Raw genomic sequence first — 27083 nt, 5'->3', positions numbered from 1 at the left:
GTGAGGCCTCGAGAGGTGGGGACTGAGAACTGCACTGGAATATAATACTGGAGTATCTGGGCTGATAGGAGGTGAGGCACAGGCTGGCACTGAGGGCTAGAAAAAAGTCACCAGTGTTTAGTTAAAATTTAGAACTGCAGCTGCACAAAGCCAATTTCTAAGTATCAAGAAAAAATAGCAGGTAGCTAACACATGTAAAAGATACCATATATGTTCAGGTGTATCACATAAATGTGGATGCACCCCAGAGCTGCAGACCAATGGAAACAAGCAACGTATAAAAGCACACTAGCAGACACAAGTGAGCCCAAGTGCACCCTGAATGAAAAAAGAAGCCATCAACACCACATTCCTCCAGGTAAAGTAGTGTATATCACGACTTGCCATAACAACCCCATCTTCATCCATCTGCAGCTGCTTACATGACCCAGAGCGCCAGTGGAAAGATGAGCATAACACCAGAGAAAGGACTGGAAACTCAGTGGTCATGTAATAATTTTAACTGTATTAGTGGGAGTAGGAGGAGGCTTAGGAGAATTTTAATAGGAGCATTTTTGTCTGTAAGTTTCTTGTGTAATAATGCATCTTGGCTAATACTGGCTTAAAATTGTTAAGATTTCAATTCTAGAAAAAATTCTACTTTATGTAGAATGTTTGTTTACCTATAAACAAGGTTTATTTTATATGGTCTTATGTTCAATCAACAGTTCTCTAATGTACAAATAACTGAAGCAGACCATGTAGATCAATACATCAGTATGATGGCCCGTAACTGCGATACTGGAGCTTTCCAACTTGCTGTATGCTGAATTTATTGCTACCTATAAACCTCTACAATAATAAACCATAAATATTTAATGCTCTGACACAACTGGCTCAGCCCTCTAAGATCTTTTGGTAGATTTTATCAATTTTCTAGGAATAAACATACATATATATATTCTGATTAGCTGACCCTAATTTGACTTTACTGTTATATATTTTGAAAGGCTGTTTATGACCATACCCTTCATCCAGTTTGCATAAGTGTCTTTGCACCTCAACAATTTTTGGAATAGATGAAATTACTTCATTTCTTAAAGAAAAATTCCAAATTGAAATCAATCTTTTTTGTTTTTGCGTTCTAGGATCCTGGGACAACGACTTCTAATGAGTATCTTCTTCCAAGTTCTTTCTTATTACAGAACTTCTGCTATTCCTTGTTGGCTCTTACATGAAAATTATTCTTGTTTTGCTTTTCTGGGTTCACTTCTCCCACCACATATGCTCCCAAACTATTCAATGTTTAAATCCATATATAATTTTGGTGCTCTGCTTCACTTACATGTAATAAAAGACTCTCTGGTAAAGGATAAAAGCATGGTCTGACATGGTAGAGGGAAAGGGAAAGAATATGACCAAGGTACCTCTACAATTTCACCCCCATAGAGCCTTCAGTATCCAAAACCAGCAAGAAATGCCCAAGAAATGTAAAAAAAAATTAGCAAGAGGTACAACTAAGGCCTTACACCTTTTGCAGTCACAAGAGCACTGAAGGAAGCTTTTAGCACAGAGTAACATTGCTTGTATTTTTCCTGTCTAGAAGGCAGTAAGAACCTTTTCTGTAAAAGAAGATGCACTGTGGTGGTGGCAGCTCTGTCAAACTCACATAACTCACCTAAAGCGGCTGTGTCTCTGTGCTGTGTAACTGGTATTCCTGCACCTTGAGCCAACGTTACAGAAAAGGGTCCTCAGGAAAGGATAAAGGCCCCCACTCGGTAAATCACGAGCTTCTAAGTAACCTGAAACCAAGCAGCAGCAGGAACAAGACCAGTAAAATTGCATTTGCAAACTGTACCATCACGTTGTGCTCCCTTGTCCTAAAAAGCCTCTTTGTCACCAGCAAGCAATGAAGTTGTATCAATGTCAGGCATCTCATTTAAGAAAAACTCAGCACAGAAAATGAGTAACTTCTGTGTCAGATTGTGACAACAAGCTACATGTGACATTTGAGAGCAATCTTTGAAAAGCTGATTTTCCTGGTAGTAACATTATTGTAGTATCACATGGTTGCTCGCCCCTCTGCCCAAAATCACGCGAACTGGATTGAAATATAAACTTCTGCACAAAGTGATATTTCCTCTTTTCTCACAGACTTTCAAAAAATGAAGGAACTGGTGTTCAGCAATGTCTGAACAAGCATCAATCAAGACTGTTTAAACAGCCATTTTTCCATATCTCTGAAATTATCCACAGCTCCCCATAAAGTAAATATATATAATGCAGGCTACAGTCTCTCCAGATAGGTCACTCTGCAGATCTAGAGTTGTTTTACCAAGCTGATTTGTAATGTAGCTAAAGCTGGTTTATCCCCATTTAACTGGCATTGGTGAATAACAGAATAATAAACTGAATAGATTATAACATAATAAATAATTCTTTTCTAAATGAAGTTATATTTTGACAAGATAAATGCAAAAACAGCTTTATAAAGTGAAGGGAGTCATAAGTTTTGAAGTGTTAAAGGAAATGGAAGAATTTAACAAAATATAAATTCTCAATCCCAGGAAGTGAGTAGGGGTAAGGTTCATCTTGTCTAAATGTAAATATCCACTTCTGAGACAGTCGTCTAAATTCCATTACTCAATAGAAAGCAATAAATACAACTAAAACCCAAATAATCTCCCTTACTCCAAAGCTGATGCTTAAAAGTTGTCTTCCCAAACTTAGCATCTCTTTCCCACATAAATACAGCTTCCTCAGATCTGTAGCTGGACAAGATTGAATCCCACTGTAGGATTCTTTCGATTGACTCCACTACATTTAAGTCCCCCCTTCTAAGATGTGTTTAGTGTTTGCTAAATACTTCTACAAGTAGAGGCAACCAAAATAGAACCCAAGCAAAACAAAACATACAGTTTTCCTTGTATTTTGGGGGCTCCTGGAAGCGGATGGCAGCTAGAATCAAGAAAAGTACACATGGCCACAGTATTTCAGTGAGAGAGAGGACCTGAAAAAGGAAATCAGAACATCAGTCTGTAGAACATAGGGTTTGAGAACAAATTATTAAAATTCATACGTCTTTTACTTTAAAATAAAAACATTAAATATCCTCTCTACAACTATTTAAGAAAAAACAAGACCATAAAAGCAAGCTAACAACTGACACTTCTATTTTAAATCCTTATAACTTTGTGAAATGTACTTCTTTCAGAACAGAAAAGTAGTTTTCATTTCAGTTTATACAGTTTGTAGATACTTTCCTCAGGTCAAGACAAAGACTGGCAAGGTGATGACAGTGACCTTAAACTTTCCCATACATCTGCCTCCTAAGAAGCCAGCAGCATGCTGCACCTTGGCAAAATTCTTCATGCTCCCCTGAGCCCTTCCTGGTGGCACACCTTCTTGGCTTTCCCCAACTCCCTGGCTGCTGCCATTACACCCTTTCTGTCACCCGCACTCAAATGCTCTCCAAAAGCCACCCTCGCCATCTCCAGGAGGGAAAACCAAGTAAGACCAAGCTAACAGGCCCGAGGCTGCCCACAGCCACACTTCTCATATGCCAGTGTTCCCATTTCCAGGGCCACAAGGACAAGGCACACAGCTGACACACAGCAGGACTCAGATTTTGAGTGTGTCTTCTCTGAGCAGATTGCACATACACAGTGCACGTTCACACCTCTGCAGAGAGGGCACAAACTCTCAAATGGATTGGAAGGAAGGAAAAGAAACACCAAGAAAAGCAATTGTGCCAATTTTCAGCAGCAGAAAGGAAGAAACAGCCATTCAGCCAAGTTTCAAAAGACTTCTAGATTCACTGATAACAGAATTAGGAAAGTGTGATTAGGGACAGAAACACAGTAGAAGTGACAGTCGCGCTGAAAGTCTCCTGTTAGAGGCTGGCAACTTCTCTGGAGCATACAGGGGATTTTATTTCTAAACTGACAGAGTTGAACCAAATCCCATCACAGAAGTAAACTTAGGCATGTCAGAAAAATGCCTAAGAACCATAACATAATGCTTAAGAACAAACTCCAGTGGGAGAGTCTTCCCTGTGGAGAAGGACATCTGTGCTAGACATGAGAAAAGAAACTAGAGGTTTCCTGAAACTTAGGGAAATCACCAGTTATCTAAACTGATCACACTCAAAACAGTACAGAAGCCAATCTAATAAAAGTGGGGATGGTACTTTCAATCTTTTAGGGATCACCAAGGGCCAGCTGCTCCCCAGGGTGCAGGGATCTGTGTGTTACAGTGTCCCCCAGAAGAGCAGGGGACCCCTCCCAGGGAGCCCAGAAGGTGAGCAGGGCAAGGCCTCTATCACAGCCCGTCTTAACCAGGAGTCCAGATCCTCGGTCAGTGTCACAGCAGGTCAAGCCAAACAGCGGCCAAGCACAAGGGCTGAGCCAGAGAGCAGCATGACTCTGACTTCTCCCAGGCAGGAGGGCACAGAAGCCCAATTTTGGCTTGGGCTGCTCAGAGCCACTAAACTTAGCAGAGGCCCAGAAGCCTGATAGCATGCTGCCCTGCTTGGCATAGTCATCCACACTCCCCCTGTCTGGGGTCAGATGGAGGGCCTTACTGTGGAGCAGAGCCATTGCTGCAGAGTATCCACGGGCTCTCTGTGGGGAATGGAGCCAGCTGCAGCAGCTGAGGGAAGGGGCCCTGCAGGAGAGACTTGGGAGGGGATGTCACCAGGCTGCCCAGCAGCGTCCATCTTGTGGGGCACACACACCACCACAAGAGCCCACAGTCGGTGGCTGGGGAAAGGTCCCACAAGAAGTTCAGGCGGGGGGTGGGAGACCAGAGCTGGAGGGGTTTATAGGGGAAGGGCCTGGACAGTCACAGGCTGGGGTCCCTGGGGCCACCTCAGGGCTCAGGGCAAGCCCAGCTGGAGCCAGGGCACAGCAGGAGCCAGCTGCTCCCTGAAGGGCAGGGAGCCAGGCCGTGCCAGGGCAGCAGGGCCCCTCTCAGGAAGGGCCCGACCGGCAGTGCCCCAGCAAGGCAGCAGGCTCTGCAGGGATCCAGATCTCCAGGTGAGCCAGGAACGAGGGTCAAACACAGCCCTGCCATCTCTGGCATAGTCCATGGGAGGAGGGTTCAGCTTGGATAGGGACTGCTGCTCCTGCTGACAGGAATTTGGGATAAGAACTGATAAGGCAGCTGCAGAGGAAACAGCAGGTTGGAGGACACAGTGAACCACCAGCATGCCGCAGGCATCAAGCGTGCAAAACTGATCTTAATAAGTAAGTGATTTGTTGTAAACATGGGAAAGTAATGCTGCTGTATAAGGCTTACTTGTGTTCAAATAAGAAAAGTGCCCACAGAAGGTCCAAGGAAAGAGTATTTGTGACATTGCAGGATTGCACTCCTTGCATGGCTGCTTTGCCCAGGCACTGAGGGGAGCTGGAGCCCGAGAGCTCATGACATTCTGGGGAGATGTCCCTTGGAGGAATGGTGAGTTTTGGTAATAGAATTGGGGAATCACATTTCATCCTTTACCCAGCTACAAATTTGGATGGTAATAAACATTATTTAAATGATAGTTAAGAAATGCAGTAATGGAAAACTGAAATAGCCTGGTAGTGTGTATGTCCAGAGCGTCTAGAATCTATAGTTCTGAAGTAAAAGCTTCTGAAAACAGAAATGAGACTGTCACAAGTGCGATTTCAAACTCCAACAAATGAAAATATATGAAAGAACTTGTTCTGCCTTTGAGTCATGTTGAGAGAAGGTGCTGATGCCAAGCTGAATTTCAGTCTCAAGACCTGTTCCTTACAGAACTCTTACATCTGTCACAGCCCCTGCACCCTTCACTGTGTAATACTGACTAATGTCACATGGTACTCAGGACACTTTGCTAATTCAACAGCCCTCACTTCTCTTCCAGCCCTAACTGCTGATAAATAGCCATGAGGAGAAAACTGTCTTGTACAGACAGATCTATGTGATATGGAACAGAACTGAAGCACATCAGATCTTTCAGGAGGTGCTTCTCTCTTCAGATTCACATGGGCCTCACCACCTTTTTGCATAGGCGGACGATCCACCTGGATTTCTCCTCCCGTACTGCAGATGGAGCACCTTCATAGCTCAGTGCTTGCACAACAGCACACAAAGAGGTTTTGCAAGTTCCCGAGGGCAGCTTCTGCCTCCCAACAGACAGAAAAAAGTTTGCTTTGGATCACCCTTGTAATTCCTGGTTTGGAGAAGTCTGCTTCTCAGTGAGTTCTCTATTCAGGAAATCTACCAATTAGACAAACTTACAACTTACAAAAATTAAGATTTTTTTTTTTTCCTTCAGAAATATATGAGGGAACACCACACAGAACAAGAGGAGAAATAGATCCACATGCAGGAAGACAGGAGATATAGAGAAGCCACTCGATGCACCCTGATTGAACATAAGAACTGTTCAGGCATGAAGAAGAATATGACCAACAGCATCCTTCCCCAAAAAGTATATTTTATATTAGAAAACATCACTTTCATTAATTTGGGGAAGAAATTCCTCTCTAAATCACTATTTTATTGAGGCTAAATATTTCTGAAACTGAAAGCTGTATGCTTAGTTAATAGAAATAATCCTATCCAAAGCAGCCAACATGCTTCACTGCAAATCTCCAGATCATAACAGACAAGTGAAATCTGTGTGAAACTATTTATTGAAGTGAAAATTTTCCCCTACAAAAATGTTCTCTCACTTGAGAAAATTTACTTCCTTCTATTCTAAAAAATTGTTTCCATCACAGTAAAGGTAAGAGACATCTCATATCTAATTTTCATCATTTTAATTTTTACTTCTGTTGAAGTAGCTGCCACATCATTTTGCATATTGGAATTTGAAAGGTTAAATTAGGCTTTGGAGAACAGATAAGAAAGGAAATTAAGAAGTTTATACAATTTTTAATACACAATACATTCCCTCTATCTTAACTTTGATCACAGTCATGCAAGCTTTCTTACATTACCTATAAGCACCTGTAATGTGAAGAAAATTGATTTTCTCCCTTGCCACTGCTTACCAGCACTGCTAGAATCTAATGTTAATTAAAAGATAAGAAGTGGCTCTTCAAAACTTTTATGACATTTGTCTCATTTGCAAATTGGGGAGCATTGCTGTATTCAGCCATTTTAGAACTAAAACAACACATTGTCTACTTGTGTTTTCAACAATTAGGTGACAAAAGGCAAAACAAGAACCACTTGCAGCCAGCCTGTCCTTAACAACCTGCAGTGAAAAGGGAAAATCAATAGACACACTCTTTCCAATACTAAATACTAATACTAATATTTCCAGGTACTAAAAATTTTAAATATTCCTTTTTTAATTATTTTCAAACACTCACCGGTTGCCTCACACGGCAGAGCCAATTTTTCCAGAACAGAGCCTTGAATTGGTGTATAGCGTGCCCCATATCTTCTGTGCTTTCCTTCATCCACTAGCAGAGTGGACTTTCTAACTCAGAATCATCTCACCAAGCAGTCCAAACATATTATTCAGAAGCTGATTAATTCCAGCACTAGTGAATAGTGCAGGAGATTTGCCTGCTTCCTCAGAAAAGATGAGATTATGTTTCTGCCTCTTGTTTTGCTTTCGTTGAGGAATCTCATCTTTCTGTTTTTCTTCTCAGTGCAATGAACAGTAAGGGGATGGGTTTATAGAAATGCCTTCAGGCTGCTTTACTCCACAGCATACACTCTGCACTTGTTTCTACTTTTCTGCAATAAAAATGGATGCAAAAGATGAAGGGGTGGGGAAAGAGTATGTAACACACATTTATCTATTTGCAAAGTTTTGTGACTTTTTGTCACGTTAGTGTTTATGTCTGTTTGTTGCAGATGCTTATATTTTTGAAAAAAAAGTAAGAAAATAAATAGGAAAATAACTGTTTCATGACATAGCCCTAAAAATGTCATTTTGCTTCTAGAACATCCTCATAAGTACACATCTAGCACTGTAGCAGTCCCAATGCGTCATGATGCTGTTGAATGATGACTGTTGAATTTTTTCTTGTGGAGGGTGTATGTCTGACATTTCATTCTCCTTTATTTCCAGAGAGGGGGAATATTTCAACAATAAAAAACTCTGTTAATTAATTGCCACATGCCACCTGGGATGAAAATCAATCTTACAGCAGCAGTTCCTTCAGCAAAGAGGTGAGAGTGCAATTCCTTCTGCAGAAGGGGAGCATGTGCAGACCTGTCGTAGCAGAGCCAGTGGGAAACCCAGCAGGAATTTGGTGGTGCAGAGGATGACCACCCTAGCCACCAGGAATGACACTGTGAGCAGAGGAATAAACTTTTGGGGGTTTTTTTTGTTCTACACAAATGAACTACCTAAGAATCTGATCCCCAAAAGCTCTCTCTTGTGGTCAATAGAGACACATAATACAGCCATTATATAAGGTAATTCGAACCACCTAGAATTTCAGTCATGATTCACACACACACACACACACACACACACAGAGGACAGCATGATGCCTGAACAAATATTCTTTATTTCTTATTATTGCTGAGTAAATTGCATCATTGCACTTACTACAAATGTATTCCTATTGAATCAAAGACACACCCTAACATCATAGCTATTTTTCCCTATTAAGAGTAAAATCCCCCAAAATGTAAAAACTCTTTGGATACAAAAGTCATCAAAGAGGAAAGCAACTTTCATTAGATTTAAGCCAAGGCAGCAATTTTAAAAGTTAATAAATCTGCTACTTCTGCAATGAACAACTGCACCATCTGCAGGTCTAATTAGCTGTGCCAGTTTCTATGGGATGAGCATCCGCTAGTGTTGGGTGCCTTAGCTTCCCTTTCTTGGGCTTTGGATTTGGGTCACCCAGCATCAGTTTTGGCCCTTCAGAGCACATTCTAAACTTAGGTACTCCACTTCCTGGGAAACTGACTGATTAGTCTGCTAAAATGTCTCTATTTGAAATGGTGCAAATTCCTGGTTTAATTTTTACCTTTTCTATGGTTCAAGGAATAGAGAAAAAAAAAAGACTAAGTAGGTGTCATTAATTCATCAATTTTACGTACTGGTCAAAATCCCCTCCCAAAAAGCAGAAATGACAGATGAAGTCATGGCAATAGAAGAAGAATACAACTAGCTAAACACCTTCATTTCTTAAATATGCTGGGATTTCCTTTTATATTCTCTGCTCTGAGACTGAAAAATTACTGAAGTAATCATTTAGTTCAAATAGAAATGTGAAAGTCCTTGGGACGTACTAAAAAACTAAATAGTTTAATGTTTACCTGAACAACGTTAAGCACATTTGTACCTTTGAGTCAGGATTAACTAATACCTTACCAAGGAGCTCCACTTCACACTTGGATGGCACTTCTGCTTTCAGTCAAGCAGTGCTAAAATGCCTGCTATTTCAGAGCATGGACAGTCATTCTTCTGGCTAGGATCAAAGGTGACATTCTGTGATAGCAGTGATGCAGATTCTGTGCACAGCAGAAGTATGCATTTTTAAACAAATATTTTTCAGAAACTAAAATTGAAATACTGTTAATTTACTGAAAATTGTTAATATGTGTGGGATTGCACAGCCATTCTGGAAAGCCAGGGAGCAGAATCTATAGAATGTGATTTCTAGGAGGTTATAAATTACTCAACATAATATATTACAAGCAGTTACTTATCAAAGCACCTGATGTGGAAGACAGTTCCTGTCTGTAAGTGCGTGAGCTAAAGCAGCTCGCATGAACCATCTGCCAAATTATTTTGAACAAGCCTTTCTGCAAAATCTCTACCCACCCAACTGTGATGTGTTAATTCATTCTGCTCTATATAATTACGTTCTCATAAATGTGGCATATTATTTTCACAGAACCAGCTATTTTGTGTGCAGTTAGTGTCCAGTGCTAATGAGCTACTGACTCCCCATTCTGCTATATAAGACACTCAACAGACAAACACCTGTCACCATCAAGTTACGTTGACTTCATTTGTCTCTTACTTCATTAGAGAAGTCTCTCACTTCCTATAGAAATTCCATCTTGCCTCTTTTGGTGTCCTCCAGTGGCAGACCTGTTTTATCTAGAATGAAATTTAGGAAAGTAGAAGATATCCATTCCACCAAGAACAATCACTGCAGTGACATTCTGGGAAATTACTTCTAAAAGTAATTTTAGAAGACACAGATTCTTTGAGCTTGATTGTATTATTTTGAATGTCATAGAAATTTGAGAATTATTAAATCAAACCATCACCCCCCAACCCCAAACCAACCCCTTGGCACAAAAGGTATGAAAATTAAACACAGAGGCAGGAAAATCAAAGGAGTAATGAATATTTTTGGAAAGATGGGTCAGCTATATTGCTGCCATACTGGCAGCTCTTTTGAATACCGAGATTTCATCAGGAGAGCATCAAGCAGTGTCCTGTGCAAGTACCAGCCTGAAATAATCTATATTAACTGTATAATTATTTTGCTATAAACTACAGGTACATTAACTGAATGTTTTCAGAGTTCCTTGACAAATTGGCTGTAGTCAACAGCAACATCTTGAGTATTGCAGGGCAAATTAGAAAGGCATGGATTTCATCATGTGCTCCACTCACTCCTTCTGGAATGGAAACAAAAACAGGCTCAGAACTGGGTCTTTGAGAAAAGACAAGACAGGGTGACCTGCCCTTTTTTTGCTTCTGCTTAGCTTTAGCAGGCTTTGCCTCAGTTTTAACTCAAAACTTTTCTTTTATAATATACAAGTTTTCCAAAATCACTGGGGCTGAAAAGGCAGAAAAGCTCCTGCCAGCATCCAGCTCTGTTTTTAAAACTTGACTGCTTTATAATATCATACCATCAACACGCCACGTCTAGCCTAGAGTTCTAATACAATATAATTAAAGTAGGCTGGCAAGCACTTTCAAAGAAACATAATTTTATATGTTAAATAGGTTAAAGCCCAGGAGCCAACAATACTGTTTGGTATGGACAGGAATGCAGTCAAATCATGTGAGAATGATGACTGGGAATCTGGCAAATGAACCTATTTTCCTATCACCACCCACCACTTCTTTCACAAGGTTTATTAAGTGATCACAAGGCTTTCCTTTTAACATTAATAGGAGTACTACTTGTAAATATTTACATGGGCCAGACCTGTGTTCAGACAAAGTGCCTGCAGGATGACATCAATTAGTAGCATCTTTCCTGGGAGACGCTTTGTGTGTGCAAAGTAAGGCCTGATGAAAAATGTTAGTTGTGGGCCAGGTCAAATAATGGGGCTGATTAAAATGGAGCTATGTGTTAAACCAACAAACAGATCCAATCTCCCAAGGAGGCTGGTAGTTTGTTTGAGCTTCTGGAGAGCTCTAGGAAGTTTACTCTCGTAAAATGACAGACTGATAGGAAATTGAAAATTTTCTCACAGCTACAAGCTCAGCACCAAGAAGAAGCATCTGGAATCAGGCTCATGTGTCATGTAAAATCAGCTCGTGTCTCTTTTGCTGCTGCCTTTGTTTATAGACAAGAGAAAGCACTATACCTGTCAGCATTACTCTTCTTCTATTATTGTACCACAGAGTTTCAGATTTTATATTGCTCTGTTCAGCAACCTTCTTTCTCTTCGGCAGAAGACTTTCTGGACTTGTAATTGAATCCATACTCTGGAGTATAATATTAAATGGTAATTATTTTAGAAAGATAAAACATGACCTTTAGTCACTCAAAGACTGAGAAACTTTCAGGAAAAGCAAACCTCAACATTTTGTATCAAACCATAATAGTAACATCAAATCACACTACTGCACTTTCATGTATTCAGTTGTTGCACGTAAATCCAATCCCCAAAGTCCAAGTTGCTGCTTTGGTTTTCTTTCACCTGTCTTTTCAATAGAAATGAAAGCCATCCCTGATTCAACCATTTAATATTTTATTTAGGAGTATATATTGAGACCCCAACTTGAAAAAAATCTAGTTCTCTTACACAATGCACTGAAAATCCTTTATGAAGAAGAATGCTAAAAAAACATGTTGCTTATTACATGCATATATTTTCAAGAAATACTGAAATTATCAAATTATTTCACTTGGTTTTTAAAGGACAGATAAAAAAAAAAACTTCTTGTCTAACCACTTCTGGACACAGGTCATTCCATAATGTTTCTTTTCAGGATTTCTCACACCTTCCTTTAAAGAAAATCCTTCTCTGAAATATATCAAGATGCCAAAAATAAAAATCCACTCCTTCAAGTCACTGTCTGAGTTCCTGCTCTTTTTCAGTCTCTTGCAAATGTAAAACCATTGCATTATAGCCTGTCTTCATTATGATCTCAACATTTTTTTTAACAAAATGGTAGGAATAGGCCAGACCACTATGAATCACAGAACAAACCATTGGTAGGAACCACTTTATTCTCCCTTCCTACTTCCACTCTATTCATATCTTCTGCTTTCCTTCTTTGCTTTTATCACTTCTGGCCCCTGGATTAAATAGATTGTATAGTATTTTGCTAGGTACAGGATGGCACAGAGAACCATAGCAGGTCCTTGATTTGAAATGGGTTTCTGGAGCTTGCAGGATTTGTAAATCTACTAGGAGGCACTGCATTATGTAATATTGAACGTATATGTAATACCATATTTGTTTTTTAAAATATTACCACTCCGAATCCTGACTAATGTTCTAGAGAAAGAATGATAAGGGGTATATTGAACAATTGATTTGCATATAAAACCTGTAAATATTTTGTAACTCTCCATAAAACCTACAGGAAGGTAACTTCTTGGCCGGATGCTCACAAGGCACTCACTTCCTTATCTCCCTGTCCAGTTGCAGTCACAAGGGAAAATGCAATTGTTCTTATCAGGGTAACATTCTGAAGTCAGGAAAGTTTCCCCTGAAGTCAGGAAAGGTATTTTATTGCATGTCAGATGTGTTTGTAGAGTGACCTCTTGCATTAGGAAGGAAGCATCAGAGGAGGGGTACAACAGAAACAAGAGGATACTTGGTATCCTTTGACTTCTAATTTTAAGCTTTTGTATGCCCCTTTACTCCATCTGGTAGGAAGCACAGGAGTAAATCTTTTAGCAGAAAGAGATGTACACTGTCCTAAGGAACAGTGGGAAGAAGGGAGGACATACAGGCAAAAGGTTAATGGCTCATCATTCAGAGGCTTCTGCCAGGGTCTTGGCTATTGATTTAATACAATAGTTGCCTCATTCCATGAATGCATGACCCTTATCTCCAGCTTGGCCAGGCGACAAGACCATTTATATTTTAGCAGCTAGTACATAAGAGTTTTCATATGAGTTCTCAGAATAGAAGTGCCTGCATTATTTCACTGTAAATACAAAAACTTTTTGGTTTCATTTGACAGCACACACTATTAAAATAATTCTTTTTAACAAGTTTCCAGATTCATTCTGTCATTCTGAAAAGACAGATCACATAATTTTATATTCATACCTCCAGGACAACTGTAACAATATGCTTCCCCAGCGCTTCACAGAGTCACCTTGTATGTTTTCTAGGTAAAGCATTTTCTCATCTCTTTAGGTATTTCTTATTAAGTATTTCTTATACAACAGCAAACTGTCTCCTCCAAACCTATACCAGTCAATTTGGTGTAAGATTTCCTTCATTGTAAAATGCAGCACGCACTGACATGATCTTGTTTTAATCTCCTTGTTGCTGTTTTGAGAACAGGATCTTGAAGGAAAAAGATGTGCTTTGTTGCATGTTTCCCAAAGGGCCTCACAGGCTTCACACGATGCCTAGGCAAGCACCAGGAATAGTTAAACACAGACATTTTTTTTTTTTTTTAAACAAACTGGAAACTGTTCAAACAAAATGTGGAGCCATTGCCACTTCTCTCCTTGCCTTAAGCTTAGGGAAAAAAAGATTTTCTCTGAAAAATTACCTTCACTGTATATCCTGATCATAAATAAGAAAATGTGGCTTTAAAATTAACAGAAGACTAGATTGTAACTTTGTAAAAGTTACTAATATGTATTCCAGCTTAAAGACTCATCACATTTAGGGAGAGTGATCTTCCTTTGCAATTTCCTGTTCATGAGTCACCCTTCTTTTTTAATGTTTTCGTCACATTGTTTCCAGTCTCTGTCACTTGGTGACTGTGCCTACTGCTAACGTCCTTCTCTTATAGTTCTAATTCTTGTGCCTGTTAACAGCATTGCAGACTGCAATCCTCACCAAAAAAAATCTCATTTTGCTGGGTGAGCCATAGCTGTTCTGAGAGCTATTCAGACTTTTTGACTAGTGACCCCTGCTAGGACTGGAACATCCCCCACTGCAGTAGAAAGAAGGAAAAAAAAAAATAAAAAAGAAAAAGAGATAGATGCATTTCCTTTAACTGACCACATATTTACATTCAAACTACAGCAGCAAAGCAGCAAGGAATATGATTAAAAAAAAAAAAAAACCACTTAGGCCAATGTTAGTGGAAAAACTGCAATTACAGAAAAGGTTTTGATGGCATGTACCACTAAGAGGTATACTCCAGTTCTTCAGAAGAACTGGGAACCATTGCAACAGTAAGTGTTACAACCTGAGAATAGAGAGGAATACCAATTAAAAAAAAAAAAAAAAAAGAAACTAAGTAAAAGCAAGGAGAAAAAAGAGCTGCCATAATACAGGCCTGTGAACGTGTTGTGCATCTCCCAAATACCTTTGGTTCCTCTTCATAAGCAGGAGTCTTTTTTCAGCAAAAGATTCCTAGTACCTCAATCCAAAATCACTTAATGCATAAATATTTCCTGGGTATTGATTCAATTCTTTAGTTAAAATATTGCTGGATCAGTATCTAGGCAGTACAGCTATTCAACAGCTCAGTGTCAAGTCCTTAATGCTTAGAAACTTCAGTCCCACACTTTGCAATTTCATTAAATTTTAATATATGAAAATAGTATTGTTTATTTGTCAAAGTCTGCAGAAAAAATAAACTGCATTCACTTTAAGTTTTATTTACAAGTGAAGCAACAAAGACAGTTATAACTTATATAATTTTTTATAACAACAAGAAAATTATTCAAATTTTTAAGTTAATTTGCTGGTATGCAAGTACTTGGCCATAAAGTTTGATTTTCTCTCTTGTTTTTCTCTTACAGTAGAGATAAATAAAGCTTCTTCATGTATTATCACAGCCTTGTCCTTCACAAAAGATCCACTTTCCAATTCACAGAAAAGTGAGTTTTCTATCCAGCAATGCATAACTAATAAAAACTTAAGTGAAGTCCTTCAGCACATTCAGTTCCCAAAGAACAGTGACATAAATGATTAACTTCCACTGACACACGGAATGCTGTAAGTTACTCTGAGGCAAAAGACCTGTACACAGAAGTCATAACCATGACCAGATCTGTACAAGGGCCTTCTCTAAAATATGAGATGGATATTTCATACTTTCCCAAGACTTTTCTTAATGAAATATCCCACTAACTTCTGCGGCCTCTGCTGGTACTCCACAAGGACATCATGTGGGCTGGTGATTTGATCCCCTTCAAGTCGATTCAGAAGAGTGACACACACTACAGCAGCTAGAAATTAAAAGATAGCATTAGTTAGGAATGACACTCTTACGTTTTACAGTCCAAAAGCATAAACATGTAAGCAAATCACTAAAAGAACAGAAATACAAGAGACAGTAAACCCAAAAAAAAGAGTGTGCAATACTAGGAGATGCTAGCAGACTAGCATGCTGTGGTAGAAATCGTTTGAGGGAACTGCTTGCTACACTAATAAAGTCAGAGATCTCAGGTAGCTGCAGACACATTGTTATATCATGATTCTTATGTTTTCCTTGATAGGAAGTATATTTCACAAGTACCCAGGACATGCCTGGTAGGAAGCACCTGACACAGGGCTCTAGCAGTGCCACAGTCCTGCACTGAGTGCCTGTGCTGTAGGTGCCATCCCTCAGGAAGCAGGAGATAAGCTGCCTCCACATTCATGGACAGGGAACACTGCAAGAACATGAGTACACCAAGGATCATCTCAGGTTCACATGCTGTCTTTCAGTCATCAGAGCCCCAAAGGCAAAACCCCTCCTTTCACTCAAGCTCAGGTCTGTCACTCAACCCTATAACTCTGCTCTGTCTGGGGTTTCTGCCAGAGGCAATTTGCAGAGCACAAACAGTAAATACATATTAGAGACCTACAAAGCAGAGACAGCAAAAGGCCTCCTGAACTGCTCAGGGATAGTACTGGTTGGATTTTTAATCCCTTTCAAGCCAGTAAGAACTCAATGTGTTTGATATAACCATTGGCCTTTTTGCTTATATTTCATCATTTGACTTCCTCGAGCTTAAAGGAGTTTGAGAAACATCAGTGTTTTAAATCAGCATATTCCTTGCTAAGGAAAGTGAGAGAAGACAGTTAATATAATAAGAAGAAAGACACTGTATTACATTATTTTTAATTTCCCTTTTTTATTTAGCATGCATAAAAAAAACTAACTAATTTTGTGATTTGGGACAGTTTATTCATGATGCTACTAAAAATCCTCAACTGTTTAAGAATCATAGTCTTAAGTCAACAGAAAACAATTTTATGTTCCATTTGATATGAAAGTATAAAAACTGAGTATAGTTACATATGTACAGAACTGACCACCTGATTGCTTGAACTAAGCAGTTTCTTTCTGTAAACTTCAAAAGCTAACTGGAAAAAACAAATTAATGCCATAGGGTAATTAGGTACTTTAATGATTTACATGGTTGCCATGGGCTGGAATAGCAAATGACAGAAGTAAACTGTGTAAAAGCTGCATGAGGAATTATGATAAGTTTTGACAAAACTGACACAAATCAAAAAATGATAGCAACAAAATTATAAGCAGAAATATCTTTTATATATATGTATATGTGCAGAAGGTATGTTAAAATTCCTTTGCAGTTTTTAGCCACAAACCCCCTGTAATACAGAAAATTTCCTAAAGCTAGGATAAAGTGACTAAGTTAGTTTACCTTTGACACAGCTTAGATTACACATTGCAGCAAATACAGAAGACTCCATCTCGATGTTTCTCACACCAGACTCATAAGCATTCTTCAAATATTGCAGCTTTTCTTCTTCATCATATAAGCAGATTGCACCATCCAACCTGCCCTGTCCTAGAAAGTAATTTCAGAGTGATGAAGTCACAAACCAAATTCAACTTTGAAAACACCCAGTTATTACAGTCTCCTCCATACAGTGCTCAGCTTTTACTACTACTCTTTATTTTTGTGCAAAAGACAAGGCAAAGTCATTCTTAGCTATTGCTAGAGCGTACACATATTATTTGTATTCTTTATAATCATGGTAACTTAATGGTAATTGGTAAATCATGTAACTTAATTAGTCTTCTTCAGCTTCAATTCTCAAATTCACAAACAGGAAAATGTATGTTGTACATTCCCACACGTACAACAAGTACCAAAATTCCACAAGAAACTTTAAGTTTTATGGAAGAGCTGCATTTTTAATATGTTCAATTACTGTCTAAAAAAACCACCAGGCTTAAAAATGCTTTCCTGTTTCTACCTTAAAAGGATGAACATTTTATTACTTACAGACTTTCTAAGGTAAGAGATGTACAATCTCTTAAGCTAACTAGCTAATACTGTTGTAAATTTTGAGAAAAATTTTACTCAAATTTTTCAAGAACATCATCTACAGACAAGACAGCAGCAGGCTAAGTACACTAGACTCAGAATACACTGTATTTTACTCAGTCTCTTCTGGGGTTTGGGAGATCTACTCCTAAATTAATGTCCTCAATCCTGTTCTCAGCTTTTGCTGTATGAGTTGAAAACATCCCTGGCACTTTTTTAGGTGTTGGTTGCACCTGTGGTTGGTGCCTGAGACACACAAACTGACACTGTGTGCTTCTGCCCAAGCTGGAGCACTACGATGAAGATCATTTGTCACCTACTCAGCAACAGACAGAGAAAGTGGGATGAGGTGCCACTAAGATTCTGTTTTCACAATGTTTGAAAGGTGTTTCTGCATGAACATCTAGATTTGGGAGATCAGAAAAGCACATGAATGCCTGTATGTTTATCCAAAATAGGCCTTGCCTATTTATGTCTCCTACATAGCAGCACTGACACAACTCAGCAAAATATTATCTTTGGTTGTCTGGTCACTGCTTTGCTCAAACTGAAACAAGTTCCAACCTTTTCTTCATAAAATATTTACTTTAGGTACTTAACCAGTGAAAAGAAAATCAACCCTAAACAAGTCACAAGTAATTCCCACTCCTCTAATCCCCTAAGACGCTTCAACAAATCACAAAATTTTGTGACAAATATACCTGACAGGTACATGAGAAGTGTATAGTATACTATATATACTTCAGAGGATCTATTAAAGCTGAGGAGAGATCTCACCAAAATTACAAGTTTGATGCAGCCAACTGCTAAGTACAATTCTTGATTTTACATAGATGAAAAATAGATTACTTGAGATTTGTGAGACAAGCCAGAGTAGGGAACACAATCTGTTAGTGAACTGGAAGCTTAATGTTAATATATTATTCAATACTTATCTATTGCTGCTTACCAATATTCTTCTGTTAGTCTATCACCAGCCTTACCTTCATAGAAATCCAAAGTGCACATGGTGTTTCCAATGACTGTATTGAACTGACCGATTTCTTTACTGCACTGCATCAGCTCCTTAGCCAGCTGTTCATCCAGGTTGGTGCTGCGAATTACTGTCTTTCCCAGAACAACCTGTTCCAGCTGAGGCTTGAAGGTGGCATCTACAGACTGCCTAGTTATAACCACTGAGCCTGGCTCCAGACCTGCAGCAAAATAGAAAATGGAAATAGATATGTCTTCACAATGCAGTTAACTAGTGGTTTCCAGACACATAAAACATACATCTTGACCCAGCCCTGCTTCCTTTAAAGGTGGGGATTTTGCTTCTGGATCCACCAAGAGAATGTTTTGTCCATGCCTAGCTGCTACACTTTATTATTACAAATAATTTCTGGAAGAATAAAATTTTTCCTTTTTCACTTCTTTCTTATAGTTTCCATGCAGGACAGGAACATTCTTCTTCTCACATTATCAGATGTTTAAGTGCATTTTCCCTATGCAAAAGCAGATGTTGCCTTTACTTTCAAAATTACAGAAGAAAAATGTTGCATCTCCTGTGGAAAACTGTTCTGACCATTAGTATCTTACATGCAGAGAGATGCTTTACTCTCCTGCAAAGATACTTTGGTTTGCAGAAAGGAAGAAAGAGATCAAGAGGGGAAATACCTATTCCACCAGAGGTGCCAATACGAATGATGGTTATGTCAGAACACTTGGCATGATACAACAGTTTGATCAGCTCGTGCAACATGATTGAAATAGAAGGAATGCCCATGCCATGCTGAAAAGGAAACACAAATTAATACTCCACATTCACATAGACAACATAAAATATATATGGAAGAAGCAGCTGGACATTATCTCCCGCCTGATATTGTTTTCCCAAATGCCACCCAACTCACTCCCACAAAACTCCCAGCTTCTGGGCTTACAGAAAGATACTGAAAGGGCCTACAAATAGACTCCCACTAGCTTTGGCAGACTGTGGATGAAATACAGTATTTCTAAAAATCAGAGAACATGAATTAGAGAACATTTACATTCTCAAAAGTATAGTGTCCTTTCCCAATAGCTGACTAATACACTTCATCATGGAGCATTTCCCAAACACAAGAAAAACTCCACTCTGATTTTTCACCAACCTGAAGTGCTAGGAAATAGTTAAGTTAATTTTTTTCAGAACACAGACACCATGGTTTAGTCTCAACATTCAGCAAATATAAATCCACATTAGCTTGCACAATATTCTGATAATTACAGCTCACAAGAAAGGGTTCAAAATAATACTACAGTTTTGCAATTGCAATTGAGGCATGTAATTCTATCTACAAATTGAAGCTATGAATTTCTTTAAAATGCATAGATGGGTTGGCAGCACCAGTCTCATGAAATGCTACTCTTAAGCACATTTGACAGTGCCATTGCAGATACACAGATCTAGGTGTGATACAGACATTTTTCCAATACCCCACATGCACCAAGTGACTTTTTTCCCCTCATTTCAGGGCACAGAACAAGGATGAGGCAACAGTAACTGCTCAAAAAATCTATAAGGCCATTCCTGCAACACCTCAGTGCTACAATGAGGAAAGAGGGATGCAAGAAGGAGCAAAGACGTTGGAGATTTTCCCTCTTACAAAAAAGGGCTAAAAAGGAATCCTTAATTAAATGACTGCACTATTTTGAGCAGCCTGACTAGCAGTGCAAAATACTTAAAAGAAATTTTCTGCTTTGAACAGCATCAAAACTGACCCGTGTCCCGTGTCAGGTGAGGGAAGCACTTACACTGACGGACAGCACGGGCCCCACTTTATACATGGCGTAGCGGTCGGTGCCCGCGCAGATGTTGGGGTAGTCACGCCCAGGGCTCCCTAGCCCCAGCTCCTCCGCTATGTAGGCGATAAAAGCTTTCATCCGGGAAGGACTTCCTCCAACACACACAAACTGGAGTGGACAGAGTTCAACAAAACAAAATCAATTGCAGGATCCCATGTGTCAAAGAACATGGGTATGCAAACACCTTCAGTTAGCACAGATTTATCCCCAGATATGGGGATATATCTGGGGGATATATATATATATATATATATATATATATATATATATATATATATATATATATATATATATATATATGCTTCTCTTAGTCATTCTAAAATGCCATGAAGAAGAATCATGGAAAAAACTCAGCTGTCGACAGAACTCAAATGCCTTCACCCTAATGAAAATAGTTTCATTAGTTTCATTAGTTTAAACTAATGAAAGACAAATATTTATACGAAGACCAAACAAACAGAAGCGGTATCTGAATAGACCCTACAGCATTTGCCTTTTTACTGGATGAAAAGAGACAGTCAAAAACAATTACCCTCAGGTCTGCTGGATAGCAAAAGTGACAAGAACCCACAAAATTTTTCCCCTTTTGCATGTACTCCTCAATCGCTGGTAGGCTGACACATTTAGTCTTATTCTGAAGGCAGCTACACTTTCACCTTCTGCAGGAAAGCTCAGGCTTGCTGAACAAAGCAAAGCATCTTACCTTTACATCCCCAAACAATGTCGGAAAATCATGGGTACCAGTCCCAAGAGCAAAATGATACAGGATGTCCTCATTCATTTTCTCCAGGTGAGGGTTGCAGAGATGAATAAAATTCTCTCTACCAAGAGAGCAGCATTGTGAAACATACAGAATCTATACAAATATATAGAATATATACAAACATTGAACAGATGACAATTCTTCAAAGTCAAGCAGTCAAAAGTTGGGAAACACCACATGTACAAATGTCTGCACTACCTTATTTTGTTTCCTTGTGCATTGTGTTAAAGAAATTCTAAATTCCGTAACACAGGATGAAATTGCTGAAGAAAAGCCCAGATGTTCAGATGCATTTGCAACAGTGCAATCTTTATCTAATCTTTATCTTATTATCTTAAATAGTATTAAAGCTGGGTACCATAGTGGGTCTTTATGATGAGCAGAGCAATGGGAGCAGGACCAGGGAACAGTCAATAAATAGCCCACTATATTATACAGGCAATCTATAGCAAAGCTGAAAAGCAAAACTTGACCTCTGTTTTGACTGAAACTCTGTCAGCCACCTGAGAAGGATAGGATGATTTTGGCTTTATGGACAAGCACAAACTAGATTTCTGGAAATTTGTCTTACTCTGTCATACAGACAGGAGAAAAAAACCCCTATGGCATGAAACTGATAACAAGGGTACAGAGGAACTGAAAAACAAGAGAGAAAAGTAGAGATCTGAAGCAAGGAAAAAACCATAGAGGAGAAAAAATATTCAAGAAAAGGGAAAAGAGAGGAAGAGGTAAAAATAATTCACTTCTTCCTAAGTGCTTCTTGTAAAGAAATTATACATCTTAAAAGAAAAATAGAAATTTATCTGTCTGAAGAGACAGCAAATGACAGGACAAGGAGGGAAACCTGAACTACTTGGCCTGTGGGATCACATTCATGGAAAATTCAACACTGGACTAACTAAACAAACTGAATGATTTATAAAACATCTGCTTTCTGTGCTTGATGTTTTAAGTTGAATTGAAACAGGTTGGAAAGACTAGTCAATAAGTACAAGCTTAAGCAGAACCCTGGCTAGTACTTCAAAGTAATTTCTGAGATGGAATCAAGTAGTAAATAGTTTCCAGACACAAGAAGATTATTTAACAGCTTAATGAAGCCTCAGTGGAGGCACAGCATGGCTCAGCAAATTCAAACTACTTTGTCAGAGGAGACAAAGAAAAGACTCCACCTGGACTTCATTCAAAAAATCATTAGTACAACTCAGGAACAACTCTGAAGCCTAAACAGAGGTGTTTAGCACTATTTTAGATGACAATTCTAGGTCACAAGGTTATGTTATCTTATCTTATCTGCCTTCTAATGCCCCTTCAGAAAGGAGATAAGGCAGAAAGGAACTATGCTTTCGATTACTTCCTATGCCTTATCTGCCTGTGCAGGATGAGAGAAGTGTACAGTTGTCAAGATGCCCATGCTGAGGTCACTGAACTGTTCCTTGGAAATCAAATAGTTACAACCCAGATATTCTGAGTACAGCAATTTCTTCTGCTCCTGATGGTCTCTCTCCAGCATCATTAATTATCCAGTAACAGCTGCACAACCAAGGAAAGAGGTGTCATCCCAACTCACCTATCTGACCCTGCCCACCACAGAGAATCACCTTCAGCAACTGAAAGAGCTGCCCACCCAGGCAGCCAGTCCATTCACCCCTCCAGTAGGAATTCCCTTCCAGCTCCCATGGTCTCCATTTGCCTCTCTTCATACAAATCCTGCCTGAGGTGGAACCAAAGGCTTTGGCTGCCTTTGTTCTTCCTTCCAAGAGACCAGCTTGACTCTGGGAGAACTAAAGAGCAGGTTTATGGCCTGTCATGAAGACATAGACAACCTAGGAATTCACCAGCTCATATTAGCAGAATTTTAGGCTGCCTCTCCTGAATTATTCCTGTTCAGTTTTGTAGGACTCTCTACATTTATTTACTCGGTCACTAGCTAATGCAGATGTAATATCTGGCTGTGCTGATGTCCATTGGAATGGTTGTCACATACAAACAGGACAGGCTATGATTTGAAATCATTTTACAGTCTATCCTCAGGCAACCAAAAAAATTTCCTTCCTCATAACAACACTGGCAATAAAAGCCTCTCTCCAGGAAATAAATTGGGGAAAGGCGAGAGCTCTATTAAAAGTTCAAGGAAATTCATGTGATATGTGCCAGCACCACTGTCCTCATGCCTGGCCAAAGCACAGCATCCTTCTTCATCAGTAGCTATATTCCACCCTTTTCATCTCACAGCCCACCACCAGCACTCTCTGACCCACAGCCTCAACACAGTGAGGGGCTGTTATCAACTTGCTCAGCTTATCCACATATCTGATTGCAGACTTGGACCCTGAGGTAAAATGAGCAATAAAAACTAGCATATTGTTATGTGTACAGAGGATCAATGCCATGGATTTACAGGAGAGGCAAAGTTTGCTTGATAAAAATCCTTGGCATGCAAAGCTCAGGAGCAGAAAATTTATTTCCCTAAAGCTGTTGTAAAGCACCTACAACTGCTAAGGGTGTAAGCAAAATACAAATCCAAAGACAAAAGAAGCATGTAGCAGGTTTTACTAAAATAAGCTTAAAGTAAGGATTAGAGGAAGACACTGCAATATTTGTTTGAACTCTTGAAGCAGCAGCCAAAATCAACATTTCAGCAGCACATTGGATTAAAATAAAAATAAATAAAACCATCACGCTGCTTTGAAGGTACTCACTGTTGAGAGAAGTTCAAATGGCTAGCCAGCAAATCCTCTGTATAGGTGTGGTAAAGCAACAAAGCATCCAATTGTCAAAAGACCTGCTACTGGATACTTGGCACTATTATCATAAAATTTATCTTAAACTAAATGAGTGTGTAATGAGTTTGGGAAGGAAGTTTAAGTGCAAACTTGGACAAAATAATTCATTTGTCAATCTTACTTTGAAGCCTGTCCATCATCAGTTTTCTTCTCATTTGAGGAACCAGGAGCCATGTATGTCTTGTACCTAGAATAAAACTTAAAAACTTTAAAAAAATATATATAAGTGCATCAGAATAGTCCCATCTGTAAAGCTGGAACCACTAACAGAGAGAGAAACCTTCTGTATCGATGATAACTAACATAAATAATAAATTCCCCAAATAATCCAGCCACACTACAGCTTTTATAACTGGAGCAAAAGGAGGAAAATGAGCACCTACAATTTTTACAGCTAACCATCACCACTTTCAAACCCTCAAGCCTAAATTAATGCCTTGCTATAGCAAATCCCACCTCACCGCTACCTCTGTTCTGTGGGGTAAACAGCTGCAGGTTCACCAGCCACAGAGAGGCAAGTCTCATTGCTAACTCACCCTCTTTCCTCCATACCTCCCAACAACAGTGACTGCTGAACCAGCTTCACTCCCCTTCCACCTTTGGCTCCAGGTCTCCACAGCTCAGCTCTAGCTGGCAGACACCTTAAACCCAAGTCCAGGCAGCATCTTACTCATAATATCCTCCTCATTAAACTCCTCCCACTGACCTTAAGAGCACTTCTTTCTCCAGCATAAAGCAAGGAGCATGAAACTAAAACGCGGCTTCAAAAAGCCACAGCTCTCCAGCTTATCATCTATCCTGAATACCTTTTTTTCTGATTCATTACCTTAACCTATATGCAAAACCTTCTCCCTGCTGCATTCTTCTTTACATTTAAATAGACAAATGTATCACTCAGGCTTTCATGCTGGTCCCAGGACAGAATTATAATTAAAGGATGATTAATTTGTTATTATTTTCAGAAGTGACTAAGGCTACGTGCTGAAGTTGGTACTTTCTGGGAATGCCCTTATGGGAAGTATTGAATCATAACATTTTGCTCTACCCTCCATTAGGAAGGGCTTGACAGCACAGAGATTATAACAGAGACAGGACTCTAATCCTTAAAAAACCCAGGATTACACCACAAGGAAACAGGAAGAAATTGATCTTGCAACAAAATTACATCATATGTGATTTTCTAATGAAGTGCACAACCTAACAAAATAAACAAGAGACCTGCCTGTTAAAGGCCACTGAATAATGGTAATGTATTAAAATTTATAAGGACAATTAATTTTCTTAATTGAAAATAGCAACCTTTATTAAATAGACCCAAATTTGCAGGTCCTAGGTATACTAAAAGTATGCAACCATCTATGATCAAGGAGAGGAAGTATAAAAGTTGTATTTATAATCAACTACACTTCCTTATTTTGGTATGAAGCATAGTCAGCTACTGCTGGGCAACACCACATACCACACGCATTACAGGAAAAATACATAATTTCTTCCTACAATGCCGTGAGTCCTGATAAAGAGGAGTTAGAAGCTAGGAAGAAGAAACAGAAAAGTGATTTTTATGTAGCAAGAAGAAAAATAGCTGAAAATAAACCAAAGATATTCATTCAGCTCTTGTTCACAGTATTAAGCATCCACAAGATTTTAAAGTGTTCTGGTATACCTAAGTAACCACAGGTACACAAGGTACACAGGTACACAAGTGAATGCACTTCAAAAAGCTGAGAACAAAGTTCTGACAGTCCAAAGGTCTACCTTACTCCCTCAAGAGCACCCAACTGGTAGTGCCTTGGCAGGAATTGAAGGAAGGAGCAAGCATAAAGCAGCTTTCCCACAGCAGACACTGACAACAATCAGGTAGCAGCTGAAAAGCTACCAGTTAATGTAAAACCACAAAACTCTCACGCTGTCTAACCAAACGGAAATTTTTACAGACATGTCAGAAGTTACTGCAGTCTTCTTCAGTCAAAGTTAAAACTGACCTTCAACAATAATGTGCTCTCAGCAGGACTCAGATAAAGAAAGGGCACAGCCTGTTCTAAGGTGTGTGCACATCCTAGAATGGTTTGGGTTGGAAGGAACCCTAAAGATCACCTGGTTCCAACCCTTCTGCCATGGGCAGGAGCACCTTTCACTAAACCAGATTGCTCAGAGCTTCATCTAGCCTGTCCTTTAACACTGCCAGGGATGGGGCATCCACAACTTCCCTGGGCAACCTGTTTCAGTGCCTCACCATCCTCAGTGAGACAGTGAGTGAAGGATTTCTTCCTGATATCTCACCTAAGCATCTAAATCTGGTGCTTTAAACCCATGCAGAATCCACTATAATTGCCACCTCTCATTTCCCCCCGCCATCCGTCATTTTTGAAAGAAGCCCACAGTCAATGGTTTCTGCAGGGGAAAGCTCTGGTTCGGTGTTCGTCCATCATCAGGAAAAGCTGAAGTCCCTGCAAAATTGATTTTACCCTGCGGGTCCCGTCGCTGCTGGCGGAGCGCTCACCCGGCTCCGCAGACAGAGCAAGCAGCCCAATCCGCCGGACTCCGCGGCTCCGCCGAAACGAGCGCTCGACCGGACCCACGCCTGCGCCCGCCGCCCCCGCTCCCCTACCCACTCTCCGCCCCGGCGGACCGGGGGTGAGAGACGCGGCGGGCATCCCACCATCCACCCGGGAGCGGACCGAAGACTGCCGGGGCGCACGGCGGGACGCGGTTCTCACCGGGGCAGCAGGATCCGCCGCTGGGAAACGAGGAGGGCGGCTCGCTGTTCCCGGAGGGGCTGCGGGGCCCCCGGCCGAGCCACCTCCCGCCAGCGGCGGCACGGCCCCGCCCCGGGCACGGTTAACTCCCTGCGCGCCGGGGAGGCTGCGGGAAGCGCCGTGTTCCGGGGCGGGCACAGGGAGCGGCTGTGGCCATGATGCCGGGACTGGCGGGGATGCAGCCGGCGTGCGGCGAGCGCGGGGCTCCGGGCACAGGCAGGAGAGCTGCTGCCAAGGGCACGGGCGTTCGGGAGGACCTTATCATGGATACAGATACAGATACAGATACAGATACAGATACAGATACAGATACAGATACAGATACAGATACAGATGCAGGTATCGGCCGAGCATGGCGGAGTCGGCTCGGTGCCTGAGTCTGCCCTTGCGTGTGTCGGTG

The 27083-nt window shown here is 40.1% G+C and overlaps 2 protein-coding genes across 4 annotated transcripts in view; both read right to left on the bottom strand.

Annotated features, from left to right (window-relative positions):
- ABCA13 (ATP binding cassette subfamily A member 13) overlaps nucleotides 1-7397 on the bottom strand; it is a 168221-nt gene extending 160824 nt beyond the window's left edge. Inside the window, exons 1-3 of the mRNA XM_059852346.1 lie at nucleotides 7329-7397; nucleotides 2896-2989; nucleotides 1658-1781 (exon numbers count right to left, since the gene is read on the bottom strand). Coding sequence (XP_059708329.1) covers nucleotides 1658-1781; nucleotides 2896-2989; nucleotides 7329-7397 — 287 coding nt within the window. The remainder of the gene's footprint in view (nucleotides 1-1657; nucleotides 1782-2895; nucleotides 2990-7328) is intronic.
- Nucleotides 7398-14831: 7434 nt separating this feature from the next.
- Nucleotides 14832-26775, bottom strand: UPP1 (uridine phosphorylase 1). Of its 3 annotated transcripts, XM_059855253.1 has the most exons (9): nucleotides 26645-26775; nucleotides 26208-26374; nucleotides 24049-24114; nucleotides 21085-21202; nucleotides 20331-20489; nucleotides 19212-19326; nucleotides 18539-18748; nucleotides 16926-17072; nucleotides 14832-15497 (listed from the first exon to the last, which is right to left on the bottom strand). In XM_059855253.1, the coding sequence occupies exons 2-9, from the start codon at nucleotides 26213-26215 to the stop codon at nucleotides 15358-15360; spliced, it is 963 nt and encodes a 320-aa protein (XP_059711236.1). In that variant the 5' UTR covers nucleotides 26216-26374; nucleotides 26645-26775; the 3' UTR covers nucleotides 14832-15357. The 3 variants fall into 3 exon arrangements, with proteins under 3 accessions (XP_059711236.1, XP_059711243.1, XP_059711228.1); XM_059855260.1 differs by lacking the exon at nucleotides 26208-26374 and having other exon boundaries at nucleotides 26645-26759; XM_059855245.1 differs by lacking the exons at nucleotides 26208-26374; nucleotides 26645-26775 and adding an exon at nucleotides 26393-26626.
- Between the last annotated feature and the right edge of the window lie 308 nt (nucleotides 26776-27083).

The sequence above is a fragment of the Haemorhous mexicanus genome, chromosome 1 (genome assembly GCF_027477595.1).
Source record: "Haemorhous mexicanus isolate bHaeMex1 chromosome 1, bHaeMex1.pri, whole genome shotgun sequence".
Lineage (NCBI taxonomy): Eukaryota > Metazoa > Chordata > Aves > Passeriformes > Fringillidae > Haemorhous > Haemorhous mexicanus.
The sequence above is the reverse complement of the archived record's forward strand: the minus strand, read 5'-3'. Positions and strand labels throughout refer to the sequence as shown.

What these genes read in the sequence shown, in the direction of transcription:
- UPP1 (XM_059855245.1), bottom strand. Translation starts at nt 26,589, where the DNA reads ATGGTGGGATGCCCGCCGCGTCTCTCACCCCCGGTCCGCCGGGGCGGA. An exon ending in TGGCACCTCTGGTGGAATAG is followed by an intron (nt 18,749 to 19,211) that starts GTATTTCCCCTC and finishes ATTTTGCTGCAG; the next exon opens with GTCTGGAGCCAGGCTCAGTG. An exon ending in CACTTTGGATTTCTATGAAG is followed by an intron (nt 17,073 to 18,538) that starts GTAAGGCTGGTG and finishes ATTACTTTCTAG; the next exon opens with GACAGGGCAGGTTGGATGGT.